This window comes from Ranitomeya variabilis, chromosome 3 (assembly GCF_051348905.1).
Source record: "Ranitomeya variabilis isolate aRanVar5 chromosome 3, aRanVar5.hap1, whole genome shotgun sequence".
Lineage (NCBI taxonomy): Eukaryota > Metazoa > Chordata > Amphibia > Anura > Dendrobatidae > Ranitomeya > Ranitomeya variabilis.
Genome location: NC_135234.1, coordinates 426898614 through 426911726, shown reverse-complemented (window position 1 = coordinate 426911726; position 13113 = coordinate 426898614). Strand labels below are relative to the sequence as shown.

The 13113-nt window shown below is 41.9% G+C and overlaps 1 protein-coding gene across 1 annotated transcript in view; it reads left to right on the top strand.

The window, feature by feature from the left end:
- TMEM132E (transmembrane protein 132E) overlaps positions 1-13113 on the top strand; it is a 663923-nt gene that overhangs the window by 540396 nt on the left and 110414 nt on the right. The window contains exons 5-6 of the mRNA XM_077296388.1: positions 8844-9036; positions 9235-9378. Coding sequence (XP_077152503.1) covers positions 8844-9036; positions 9235-9378 — 337 coding nt within the window. The remainder of the gene's footprint in view (positions 1-8843; positions 9037-9234; positions 9379-13113) is intronic.

Sequence of the window (13113 nt, the reverse complement as noted above, 5' to 3'; positions counted from 1 at the left end):
ACTTTACAGTTAGGGAGGCAGTTTAAGAAGAGTAGGGGAAGTAAGCGGACACTGTCTCTTTTACCAGAAATGTTTACTCTCCACTTAGCTGTAAACCCTTCTTAATTGCTCCCCTCTTAGCATCAAGTGATATCTTGCCTCCAGCAGTGTCCACTAGAGACATTAATCACTTCCTTGGTTGATGAACAGCTAGCGGACACTTGACCTATTAGTATTAGAATAGTTTTGATGATAGTTTTGGAATTTGGAGGATTAGCAATTATATGAACATGCATGACACCAAACAAAAGAAAACAGTGTGCACATCAACTAATGGAACATACTTTATGTATCTCTATAAGAACAAAGCACACACAAGCAAAACACTCCAAAAGACACTCGGGTATCTCCCAGGCATCTTTTAAGTCTTCCCTATGACTTATATTATATGCTTTCTAGGAACTTTAGAATGGATAATAACCAATAAACCACCTGCTCGCTTTTTTAAACCACTCGTTCTTTCTTGGGCTGCCAATTTGCTCTGGTCAGCACTGGTTATCATGGGTAAGGTGGTCTTTTTGGATGCATTTTCTCACTTTGTATTCTTCTGACACCATCTTGACTAGCATGTCTTATGCTATTTACACCCTGTGACGCTGGCTGCCTTTAGACTTGTATACTTTTCTCCATGTGTTTAAATGGTATCAGGGATTCAGCAATTCATTGCACTGAACTTCTTGCTCCTTCCTCCTCCTCTTTCTCCTCTTTCCTCCCCTCTCCATAGATCTTATGAGCAGCAACTGTCGTCACCTATCAATAATACAACTATCTGTCTTAACTGAATTGAGTTGAACATCAATCCAGAAGTCCAGAAAATTTCTCTTGCAAAGATACATTATAAAGTTTCTTATTAGAGATGGGCGAACCCGAACAGTAAAGTTCGGCGTCCATACCGAACACCTACTGTTCAGGCACAGACACCGAACACGGACTTCGCCAGGAAGTCCATTTTACTATTCAGGTTCAGCTGCACCGGGTGTGTTTGTCTCGCTGTAATGTGCAAACACCGCTTCTGATCACCGGTGAAATCATCCCCACCGGTCAGAGAGCCGCAGTTCCCATGCTGTCAAAAAACAGCATGAGTGCTCAGCTGTGATCTGAGGTGTAAAGTTTACCTCTGGTCACTGGTGTCAGTGGATGGGACTACAGCTCCCATCATCCGACACCTGCTGCCACTAATAACAGCAAGAACAGGAGCGGCTGATGGGAGTATTCATTAGCCGCTCCTGCGCTATAAATAAATAATGAGAAAAAAAACAGCGTGGGTTCCCCCTATTTTTGATAACCAGCCAGACAAAACTCACAGCTGTGGGCTGCAACCCTCAGCTGTCAGCTTTAGCAAGGTTGGTTGTCAAGAATAGAGGGACCGGTCCCCACACCATATTTTTTAATTATTTAAATAAATCATTTTAAAAAATGGCATGGGGTCCCCTGTATTTTTGTTAGCCAGCCAGAAAAAACTCAAGTCCTTTAATTGAAAGAAAGACACAGACTTATTTAATAATCTCAATTAAACCATACTTACGAGCTCGCCCATTCCCCCGATGCCCTTGTTCTCCTGTAACAAAAATAATAAAACAATAACATCCCTCACTACTCTGCTGTTCTGTCCCATGCCGTAATCCATGTCTGGGGGATAATTAATTTTCAACCTGGATGGTGCCAAGATGCACCATGTCTAGGCTGAGAACCACTGGTGAATAAGCTGCTGAGAGCGGTGCTTCAGTGACTAGCGGTGATGTCATCGAGGCTCCGTTCCCAGCCGGGATGAACTGCGGTGACCTTGGTGAGGGGCGTCTATTGATTGGTACCCGAACCCGAACTTTTAGTAACTGTAACCCGCCGGACCCAAACATCCAGGTGTCCGCCCATCTGTAATTCTTATTTTATAACTTTGTTTTATAAAATATAAATTAAAACAATGGATATTCTTAAATTACAGAAGTTTTACAGTGTATTTTACCTCCCATCGAATGATCATACATTCAAGTTCCCCAGTATATTTCTTATTGTGCCCACCCAGAAGAAGACACTATTTTATTTAGAGATTAATAGTGTTGTCTTTTTAAGAAATCTAAAAACCTATTTTAAATACACGTCCGAGGTAGAAGAAAAGCATAATTACATTGACGTGTAAACCCCCCGCAGGGAAGTGGTCTGAAGCAGCTCTCTCCTACTAATCCATTAATATTTCATCAGGCTGTTTTCCTAAAAGGTGATTGTGATCACTTTAAATTCATCGTCTGTCGCTAACCTTTTGAAGGCCGATTTCAATCTGCATTGGAAATGGCACCCGAGACCCTCGGTTCTTATACGGCACTGCTTGTTTCCAGAAGATGGCAATATATAATATATACCGTAATATATATACACACATAGTTATGAAAATCTGCAATGTCATTCCAAAAAGAAATGGAAGAAATTACTTTTATTGTGCCAAAGGTTTACTGCTATGAATACCATACCTGCTGTAGGGAACAGAGAACGCAGTCTAGAAATAATTACTGTCATACTGAAAGGTCAACTTTCTTCCTTGAAGACAATATACCTAATATTTCTGTAACGTATACTGTAGTATTATGACCTTCTTAGACTAGTGAGTTAAAATTTAGCAACTTACTGAGCAGAAGACTGAAGAACTTGGGTCTTGGAGTCACTAAATGGAGAGATGATAATGTCTGTACAGAGCTGCGGAACAGAGCGAAAGAAAAGAAATGAATGGCTAAATAAGGTGCAACTGTATGTAATAGCGCATATTGTGGTACTCATTAATCACAACAGCACACAGCCTAATAAGTGATAGATCATTGACATCAGTGTCTCAGGCCCTACTTCAGGGCTGACAGAATCAGTGTCTCAGGCCCTACTTCAGAACAAAGACAGAATCAGTATCTAAGGCCCTACTTCAGGGCCAACAGAATCAGTGTATCAGGCCCTACTTCAGGGCAGGGCCGACAGATCAGTGCCTCAGGCCCTACTTCAGAACAAAGACAGAATCAGTGTCTAAAGGTCGTACTTCAGGGCCAACAGAATCAGTGTATCAGGCCCTACTTCAGGGCAGGGCCGACAGATCAGTGCCTCAGGCCCTACTTCAGAACAAAGACAGAATCAGTGTCTAAGGTCGTACTTCAGGGTCGACAGAATCAGTGTCTCAGGCCCTACTTCAGGGCCGAAAGACAGTGATGCTGACAAGTGTCAGATTTCCCTTTCCCCTGCTCCGCTTTCTCTCTGCATACTGTGTACACATGGTTTGTATGCTCTTTCCCTTTCTAACTGCCCTCCTGCCTACACAGTGGTTCAGTACAGCTTGTATAAATTGCCCTCCCTAAAGACCTGAATTCTTCCCCTCTCTTTCCACACCCTATTTTGCTGCTTACAACATCCTACCATAACTTTTGCTAACTTTAACATTTAGAGAAAGAAGGGGGAGACCAGGCATAGCCATGAGCAGAGTGCTATTAAATGGGTTTCCAGAAAACCTTCTGTGCTTTATAGGTTTGTAGCTGTTAAAAATAACAAAATTATCTTAACTCATCATCCACTGTTCCAGTGATGCCACTGTACCGCTGCTCATAGTCTCTGTTGACAGGCTGAAGTTTTGATGTCATGATTATAGCACACACGACTACTTCAATGACTGCATAAAATGCACACAAGAGCATACAGCAGTCTGTAAGCAATAGATGCATGCAAATGGTGAATATATGACATTTGGACCGCATTACTGCTGTATACAATATACATATAAAAATGAAGGGACTTAGTTCAGAAATTGCCCAATTCATGTGTGCCCAGCAACCACCACAAGGTGACCTTTCAATGACTGGACCCTAAAACTAACATTTATCAAACATGCCTCTCTGGGCTATAAGCCTACAAATTTAAAGGGCAGGTAGGATCTAGTATTAATTTTAAAGAGACTTAGGCCGATGGGATGAAGTTCAAATTTTATATATTCAATGTTTGCATACATCTCAGCGCTTACATATGGTTACTTCGGCTAATCACTGGGCTCAGTACTCTTGTGCTTACTTCATCTGCATGACCACTGAGCCCAGTGATTGGCTGCAGCAGTCACATTCAGTGTAGTCCTGATGTCATTCTGATGTGTGACAGAGGCAATGAGGGTGAGATATCACTGGAACAGTGAAGGGTAAGTGAAGCAAATTTTATTACTCCTAATTTTCTTAACCCTCTGGAGTCCAGAAACTGAATAAAAAAGACTCTTTTAAATGTATATCTAAAGCAACAGGGCAACAAGCTATGTGAAGGAAAAGAAAGAAAATAATTGAAAAGGTATCCATACAACCCTTCCTTTGTTACAAAGCTTCGTCTATGGCTATAAAGAGCCTAAAATGGCCCCCATCCAGGGAACTATTGACTTTAATGTGCACAAGAATGTCTCCATTTATTTCTGAGTCCCACCAAGCTTTTTTAAAACCACATTATGTAGACCTGCCAGCTGAGAAAAGGTTAAGCCACACAATAGAGTTTATAGATTTGATCTGCTAAAATTTAATTGCACGTTTTTTTAACAAAATCTTACAAGCTCTGACTACAGGCACATACTGTAGTTATTAACAAGTCTTAGGATTTAGAACAATTTAAGAAACATAATGTACATTGAATGTCATTATGTAAAATATTAAATTATTCCAAATTCTTCAGCCTAAATTGAATGGAGTGGAGCAAAAAAAAAATCATTACAGTAGTGAGGCCTAAATCAGTCCACTCCACGGTGGTGCAAGGACATTAGACCTACACGTTACACTTTATACTTTGCCTCGTAAAGAGTATCAGAACAATATAGGCATAATAATATTGCACCTCACATGCCAAAATAGATATTTCTCTAAAAGCATCCAATGAAGTGGCCATAGCACTTTCAGAACCAGAAATTTCCTATTGAAATTGAATTGTACAAAAGGGTTACGGAGATGTTTAATAACAACAGACAGAGCTGTTAGTCCTCCTCCTCAGGTCCAGCATTGCCTCTCCGATACGGCTCCGGTCTTTAGTGATTGGCTTAAGTGATGTCATGTCTGCAGCATTTGTAACCACTGATGTTCACAAGCTGCAGACATCATGATGTCAGGTCATCCTGGGGGTCTAGGAATCACAAGAGGAGCCTGGATGGCAGCTTTTGAGTAACGGCTGAGTACCATCCCGTCAGTCTTTTTGCTCAACTCTTTCATAAATTTAATTTGATTGACTTCTCTGCACATCTCATTATTCTCATTGTTAAGCATACACAGAGTTACACAATACAGTTGCCATTATGTTTGTTTTTTTTTGTAAACGGTAGTTTAGTAAAGAGGCATTCCTTCTATCAAAGTTTTATCCTCTTATTTTATTGCAATCATCATATTTGGCACTATATACTTACAATTGCTCATATTGCCTTTCTACTCAGATAATTCTCTTTTCCATTAGGTCTATGACATCATGTGATTAAAAACTAACTAGCTGAATCCTCCTAAGCTCTGTGTAGAAACAGGAGGTCAATTTTCCTTGCATGAATCATCGGCCACTGCAAAAGTTCCTAGCAGAAGGGAAAGGGAGCAGCTGGGGCAGGAGTTGAAGAGGGGGATGATTTTTGCTAGGAAAAGAGACTTCCTGTTTCTACATAGAGCAGAGGAAAGATAAAAAAAATACTGGGTAGAAAGGCAAAATGAGCAATTGTAAGTACACAGTGCTATAAAATATGATGACTGCAATATATTAAGAGGATAAAAACCTTGATGGGAGTACTTCTTTAACAATAATACTTTTTTGTACTTTAATTGTTCTTTAATTGCTGCTAGTTTGGCCTCCTTTTCTACCCATATGTCATTTAATAAAGAAGTTCCTCTTTCTGTGTTATATGGCATTTAGAGCTCCACAGAAATGATAGCTGTAAAGTTATAGATAATAAAAGGAGTTTTTGACTTGATGTGAGACCCAAACTGATAGTGTGAGTTGATTGGTGATACTGTGCTGGGATCACGACTTTCTGATCTTCTACCAGTGTCATACTGTAATATTGTTCTGTAGGCACAATGTCATGTAATTGCCCCTCAGCAGGCATCCAGCTTGAAACTTTCAACTGTTAGGTAGAATAAATTGAAGAAATGTTTTATTGACTCAGAGTTCTTTACTTCTGGTTATCAAAATTTCAGGAAACTTCATATTAAGTAACAAAGGTCAAGAAAATGTTCATTTTCACAAAAACCAAAGGTCTTATACACACGGTGTTGCCATTACCAAGCAAGAAGAGTCCTGACATGTTTTGTATGCTTGAGAGAAAACTTATATATTGTTGCATTAAAAGGGGTTTTCCACTATCAGCATTCTCTCCTTGTCTCCGCCAGTGCTGCGGTGATTTTTTACCGATGTCATGTCAATAGCGCTGCAACCACTGGGCTCAATGGCTCTTCCAAATTCACTCTCTGACTTATTCACTTTAATTGTATATTTTGGGTATTTTTTTACTTGCTCTTTTGGCTTCATATGAAGCCTAATAAAATCTGACCTAAAGAGACAGATATGTAGTAGAAACATTTTTTAGTATTTGATGTAAAGGGAATCGGTCACCACATTTGACCTATCTAAACTATTAATGTGGGCATACAGGTTATAGACTGCTGGAAACAGTCCTACCTGTGTGTCTCATATCAGCTGTGTTGTTGCTGAGAAGTAATCTTTTATCACTTGATATAAGTGACCTCTTCCAGGCTTCGAGGCGGATGGTGCCTGGAGATAACTCTGCCTCCAGAGATTATTTTACATGAAGTAGGCTTTCCCAGTGTGAGACAAGTAACCAACACAAAACAGGAGAAATTCAATTTGTCTTCTTGCAAGCACATATGTGCTTCCCTCTCAGCTCTGCTGTATTATAACAATATTACAGCCCTGTCTGACTGAGACATGGAAGCTGAGAGGAACCTTCAGATGTGTCAGTTATCAGGAGAATACAGAGCGGCCATTACACATCACACTGGTAACACTGGTAACCATTACATATCACACTAGTGTGAGCAGGTTGCGAGATGCAATGACGGACAGGAGGCAGAGCAATGGTTAACAAGTGTACTTAACAGGGGAATACTCCACACAGGGAGGCAAACAGTTAAAGGGAGAACAAAAACAGTTCAGATGCAAAAGATGTGCAGAGTCAATGAAAACAAGGGAAAAGATAGTGCCAGTTCATGTTAGATCAAATTAGCCTGTCAGTCGTCTTCCAGGCCGTGACAATTATGGAGCAGGAGATGACGCCAACAACGACTGTCGGGGTGCTGGTCCAGTGGGGTCCTGCAAACAATGGTCCGTCTTCTGGCGGCAGTGGTTGGTGTCCAGTACCTTCCACTGAGCCCCTAGTCCATGAACATATACAAGGCCACAGCACAATCAGGGTCTCCCATGGGCAGGAAAGTATATGCTGGTAAGGTAGGTTACAAAAGTCTATCCAGTACTCGGTTCTCTCTTTGCAGCACATGTGTTGTACTCACGGTCACGAAGCACACTGCAACTTGATCTCTGTCAGCTACGGGGCACACTGCACTCTTCTCTCTGTGCTGCGTGCTGCCTGTTCCCGCCAAGACTGTAGCGCTAACAACCACTGGCACGATGCTTTCTTAGCGAGGTCCTGCAGACCACGGTCCAACAATGAGAGCAGCAGTGAACAGTCCTGAACGCTGCCCTTGCTCTTAGGCTGGCATGCCGCACTTAACTGAACAGGGCTCCCAGCTCTTTCCTTATTACTGCGGTGGGCTCCGGCACTGTCTGAGCCTAACCTGGCCGGCAGATATACCCTGGGGAATCGTGGCGCAGATGGCAGTTCTGCACCCGATCTCTCCCTAGGCCACCGGGTCTGTCTGCTGCAGTCTATCGCAGCGCCGGTGGTTCGGGTGCGGAATGCGCTACCTGCCCTGCTGCTCACTCGCTGACGGCGGGGTCCTTCTGCTGCTTCGTTCGCTTTCTCCCTCAGCCTCCAGCTGTGTTTCCTTTCTAAACACACCCCTCCTTCCTGGGTCATGGGGCATGTCTGGTCCCCTATTCCTTCCCCCAGGAAACAAAGGATGCAGCCTCAACAGTTCCGAGCCTGGCTCAATACAGGTACTTGCAGCCTGGTCTTCCTCCTTACGCTGTTAACACTGGTAACCCTTACATACCACACTGGTAAATCCCCCTTATATTTAAAATAAGCTCTGGGGGCAGAGTTACCTTTCAGGCACCATCTGCCCCAGAGCCAGGAGTTCATTGGTATAAAGTGATACAAGATGATTTCTCAGGAACAACACAGCTGATATGAGACACACAGCGAGGACTATTTTCAGCAGTTTATAGCCTGTATGCCCATAGTAGTTGTTTAGATAGATCAAATGTGGTGACAGATTCTCTTTAAAGCGGTTGTCTGGCCTTAGGCTACAAGTTTGCAGTCACTCTATGTGACTGCAGACTTGTGAATCTTCACAGCGCCTTACTTGCATACTTCTGGCCACAGCCCGACTAGATTTGTCTAGCCTCGCACAATACACTTTCTCTGCGTCCATCTAGATGGCATATGACCACATGTGTGCAAATCACATACTTGCGGTCATGCACCCATCGCTCCCGTTATCAGAGAATTCTCAAAGCACGCAGTGTGTGTGATGTGAGGATTCACAAGTCCACAGTCGAGTAGAGTGACTGCAGACTTGTAGCCCAAGGCCATAAAGCCTATTTATTATTTATTTGCCTGTACTTATGACCTTGTAATTATTTAGATGTACTAAACAACAAATCAACGCAATTATCCAGTTTATTGTTTTTCATTTTACATTTAGGACTGAAGAACCTATTAACCCTGTAATGCAACTGGACTTCGAGATGGAGAATTTCACAAGTCAGTCTGTAAAAAGGCGTATAATGTGGCATCTAGAATATCAAGGTCAAAAACCTCCATCTGAAATGGAGAAAGCAGTGACAGAACTGACAGTAATCCAGAAGGATATTCGAGCTATAGTTCCTCTGGCTATGGTAAGACATCTTCTTTCATCCTTTACTTTTTATTAATAAAACTTTGTTTAAATTTTGTTGCTATGCGTTTTGAAGCTGTAATATTCATACTCATTTATGGAGCTATTTCTACTTTTGCACATAAATTTTGCCAATATGTTATATATCTGGTGCATAGACTTCCACACTTCTTTAATTGCTAATTTTTTTTACTTTCAGGACACTGAGATAATTAACACAGCTATTCTGACAGGCCGGACTGTGGCTATCCCAGTGAAAGTTCTGGCTATTGAAGTGTCTGGAGTCATCACTGATATTACTTCCTTTACAGAGTGTAAATCCAGCAATGAGGACATCATCAAGGTAATGGAGGCAAAGGCATTAGGAGATGATGGGTGGTAATCACTGCTGGTGGGGAGTTCAGTGAAAGCTGGAGTTGAGAACTGTTGTCTTGGCATTTTAATGGAAGCCAGTCAAGAGAGTGAAAAGTAATCGTAGGACCAGACAGAAAATCAAGGAACGAGGTTCCATTTAGTTACACTGTTGAAAAGCGGAAATTGTGAAAATGATCAAGCTTTGACCCAAGCTATATATAAGTCCTCATTCACACGTCCATGTTTCAACACATCCATGACAAAATGGTATCAGTGTTATCAGTGTTTTGGATCATTATGTCATACTTGTCTGTTTTTACTATCAGTGTGTCATCACTGTTTTTCATGGATGGATAAATTACGAAGCTTCTCCTATCCTTTGCAGTATTAAAAGTGGACAGCATACGTATGACACACAAATGCCATCCGTGTGCTTTACATGTTTTTCATCATATTGGTATTTTTTACCTGTGATGCTAGATAAACAGGCTCAGTAAGTTTGCATGGACACACAGTTCATGAAATAACACGGACATGTAAAGATCACTATTGATTTTAATGAATGCGTGTTGTATCCATGAAAAAAACAGACAGAACGTGCATTATGTGCAACAATAGTGAGTTTTCTTTTATGGTATCTTGTACTATTTTTCTTCTTGAGTATGGTCTGTGCTCTTTATAGTACCATACATGACCCCTGTTCTTCTCCTCTATATTTAGTATATGTGTCATCTGTAAGCAACATTTTACTGTTCTAGTTACATTCCTTCACAGTAGATAACGAAGCTTTCCCCGTAGCTATCAGCTGGAGAAAAATAGTTTTGCTTTAATAATAATAATAATAATAATAATAATAATTTTATTTCTGTAGTGCCAACATATTCCGCAGCACAATAGACATTACAGCATAACAATAAACACATAGATCAAAACAGATCCCAAGAGGAATGAGGGCCCTGCTCGCAAGCTTACAATCTATGAGGAAAAAGGGGAGACACGAGAGGTGGATGGTAACATTTCCTTGTACTGTACAATCCAGCCATCACTGTAAAAAATAGGGTGTTCACATAATGCTGCATGAAGTGGTCATGAACCTGCATGTGTACGGACACAGAAGGCTATTAAGTGCATGTAGGGTATGAGAACAGATGATACGAGGATCCTGGTTTTGAAGAACATTTTGTATGGGCAAAACAGGGATAGTTAGATAAATATGTTGAGGTGATAGGCCAGTCTGAAGAAATGTGTTTTTAGGGCACTCTTAAAACTGTGGGCATTGGGGGCTAATTAAAGTGTCATGGGTAGTGCATTCCAAAGAATTGGCACAGCTCATGAGAAGTCTTAGAGATGGGAATGGGAGGTTTGAATTATTGACGATGTTAGTCTTAGGTGAATAGCAAAATGCAGGACAAAGGTAAGGTGGTAGAGTGAGAAAAGGGAGGAGATGTAGGGTGGTGCTAAAGCATGAAGCGCTTTGTCTGAGAGATTTATATTGAACTCTGTATCGTATGGGCAACCAGTATAACAACTGGCACAGGGTAGAGGCATCGGTGTAACGGTTGACAAAGAATATGATCCTGGCGACTGCATTTAGGACGGATTGGAGAGGGGAGCGTTTAGTAAGAGGGAGACTGTTTAGTAGAGGGTGGCAATAGTCCAGGTAAAAACTTAATTTTCACTTTTTTCTATCCATTTGGCTGAAAAAATATGCTGTGCTTTGTTAGCCTGCTTTTAGTTAATTATTATTATTGCTGTGCTTTGTTAGCCTGCTTTTAGTTAATTATTATTATTATTATTATTATTTATTATTATAGTGCCATGTATTCCATGGCACTTTACATGTGAAATGGGATGTACATAACAAAAAACAAGTACAATAATGTTGAACAAAATGAGTCACCGACTGGTACAGGATGAGAGAGGAGCATTCCCAATAGGGCTCACAATCTACAAGGGATGGATAAGGATACAGTAGATGAGTGTAGAGCTGGTCGTGCAGCAGTCTGGTGGTTACTGCAGGTTGTAGGCTTGTTAAAAGAGGAAGGTCTTCAGGTTACTTTTGAATGTTTCCCCAGTAGGCAAGAGTCTGATATGTTGGGGTAGAGCATTTCAGAGTAGCAGGCATACACGGGCAAAATATTGTATGTGATTGTGGGAAGAGAAAATAACAGGGGAGTAGAGAAGGAGTTCTTGTGAGGATCGGAGCATGCATGCAGGTAAGTACCAGGAGACTAGGTCACAGATGTATTGAGGAGATTTGCTGTGGATGGCTTTGTATGCCAAGGTTAGAGTTTTGAACTTGAGTCTCTGGGCAATGGGGAGCCAGTGAAGGGATTGACTGAGAGGAGAGGCCAGGGAATAGGTGGATTAGTCGGGTAGCAGAGCTTAAGATAGATTGGAGGGTGTGACAGTGTTAGAGGAGAGGCTACAAAGCAAGAGGCTGCAGTAGTGAAGGCAGAAGATGACGAGGGCATGCACTAGTGCTTTTGCAGATTCTTGATTGAGGAATGAGCGATTCCAGGAGACATTTATGAGCTGAAGTCAGCAGGAAGTGGAAAGGGCTTGGATAAGTGGTTTGAAGGAGAGATCAGAGTCAAGAGTTACCCCAAGACAGCAAGCTTGTGGGACTGGGGAGAGTGGGCAGGCATTTACATTGATGATAGGAACTGAATGTTGGGGGGGTTGAGTGAGATGGTGGAAAGATGATGAATTCTGTTTTATCCATGTTAAGTTTTAGAATTCTAGTAGAGAAGAAAGCTGAAATAGCAGACAAACATTGCAGGATTTTGGTTAGTAAAGAGGTGATATCAAGTCCAGAGAAGTAGATCTGTGTGTCATCAGCATAAAGATGATACTGAAAGCCGTGGGATTCTATGAGCTGTCCCAGGCCAGAGGTGTAGATCGAGATGAGCAGAGGTCCTAGAACTGAACCTTGGGGGACACCAACAGATAGGGGGTGAGGTGGTGTGTAAGTGGGAGACACTGAATGTCTGGTCTGTTAGTTATAAGGAGATCCAAAGTAGGGCCAAGTCTGTGATGCTAAGAGATGACAGAATCTGTAGTAATAGAGAATTGTCAACTGTGTCGAAGGCAGATGACAGGTCCAGGATGAGGAGGACAGAGTAGTATTGCTTGGATTTGGCAGTTAGTAGGTCATTAGTGACTTTAGTCAGAGCAGTTTGTGGCGCCCCTAGGGGTATTTGCCACAAAAATAGTTATTGACACCAAATACAAATATTAAAATAGCAAGACTGCACTACCATCTCCAGCCAGAAGGGGGAGCTCCAGAGACTCCCCTTGATCTATTCCGGTCTGAGAAAAGGATTGGCAGTTGGGTTGAGGAGCTGAAAGTGAGAGGTCGTATAACTGAACTCCTAACAGCCCTATGACGGATTATAGGCCCGTGATACCCATAGTAGGAAAAGAGGAATAGAGAAAAAGGACATTGTGAGAACCGGGTAGCAATAGCCTCTACCCAGAATAGGCGCAGAGACTGATACCGGATCCGTGGCTATATTCATTAGATATAATACAGCAACCGGAAGGAAGTGAGGTGATATCAGCTTCACCAGGGTAAGACGCAGCAACAGACACAGAGTTCAGCGGTACTCCCAGAGGGGGTAAGCCGACAAAAAAAGGACTCGGGTTGTCCGTCGAACCAGAGCACAGAAGAGACAGATTGGGTCGGCAGCCAGTTCACATACAGCAGCAGGGCCATACAGAA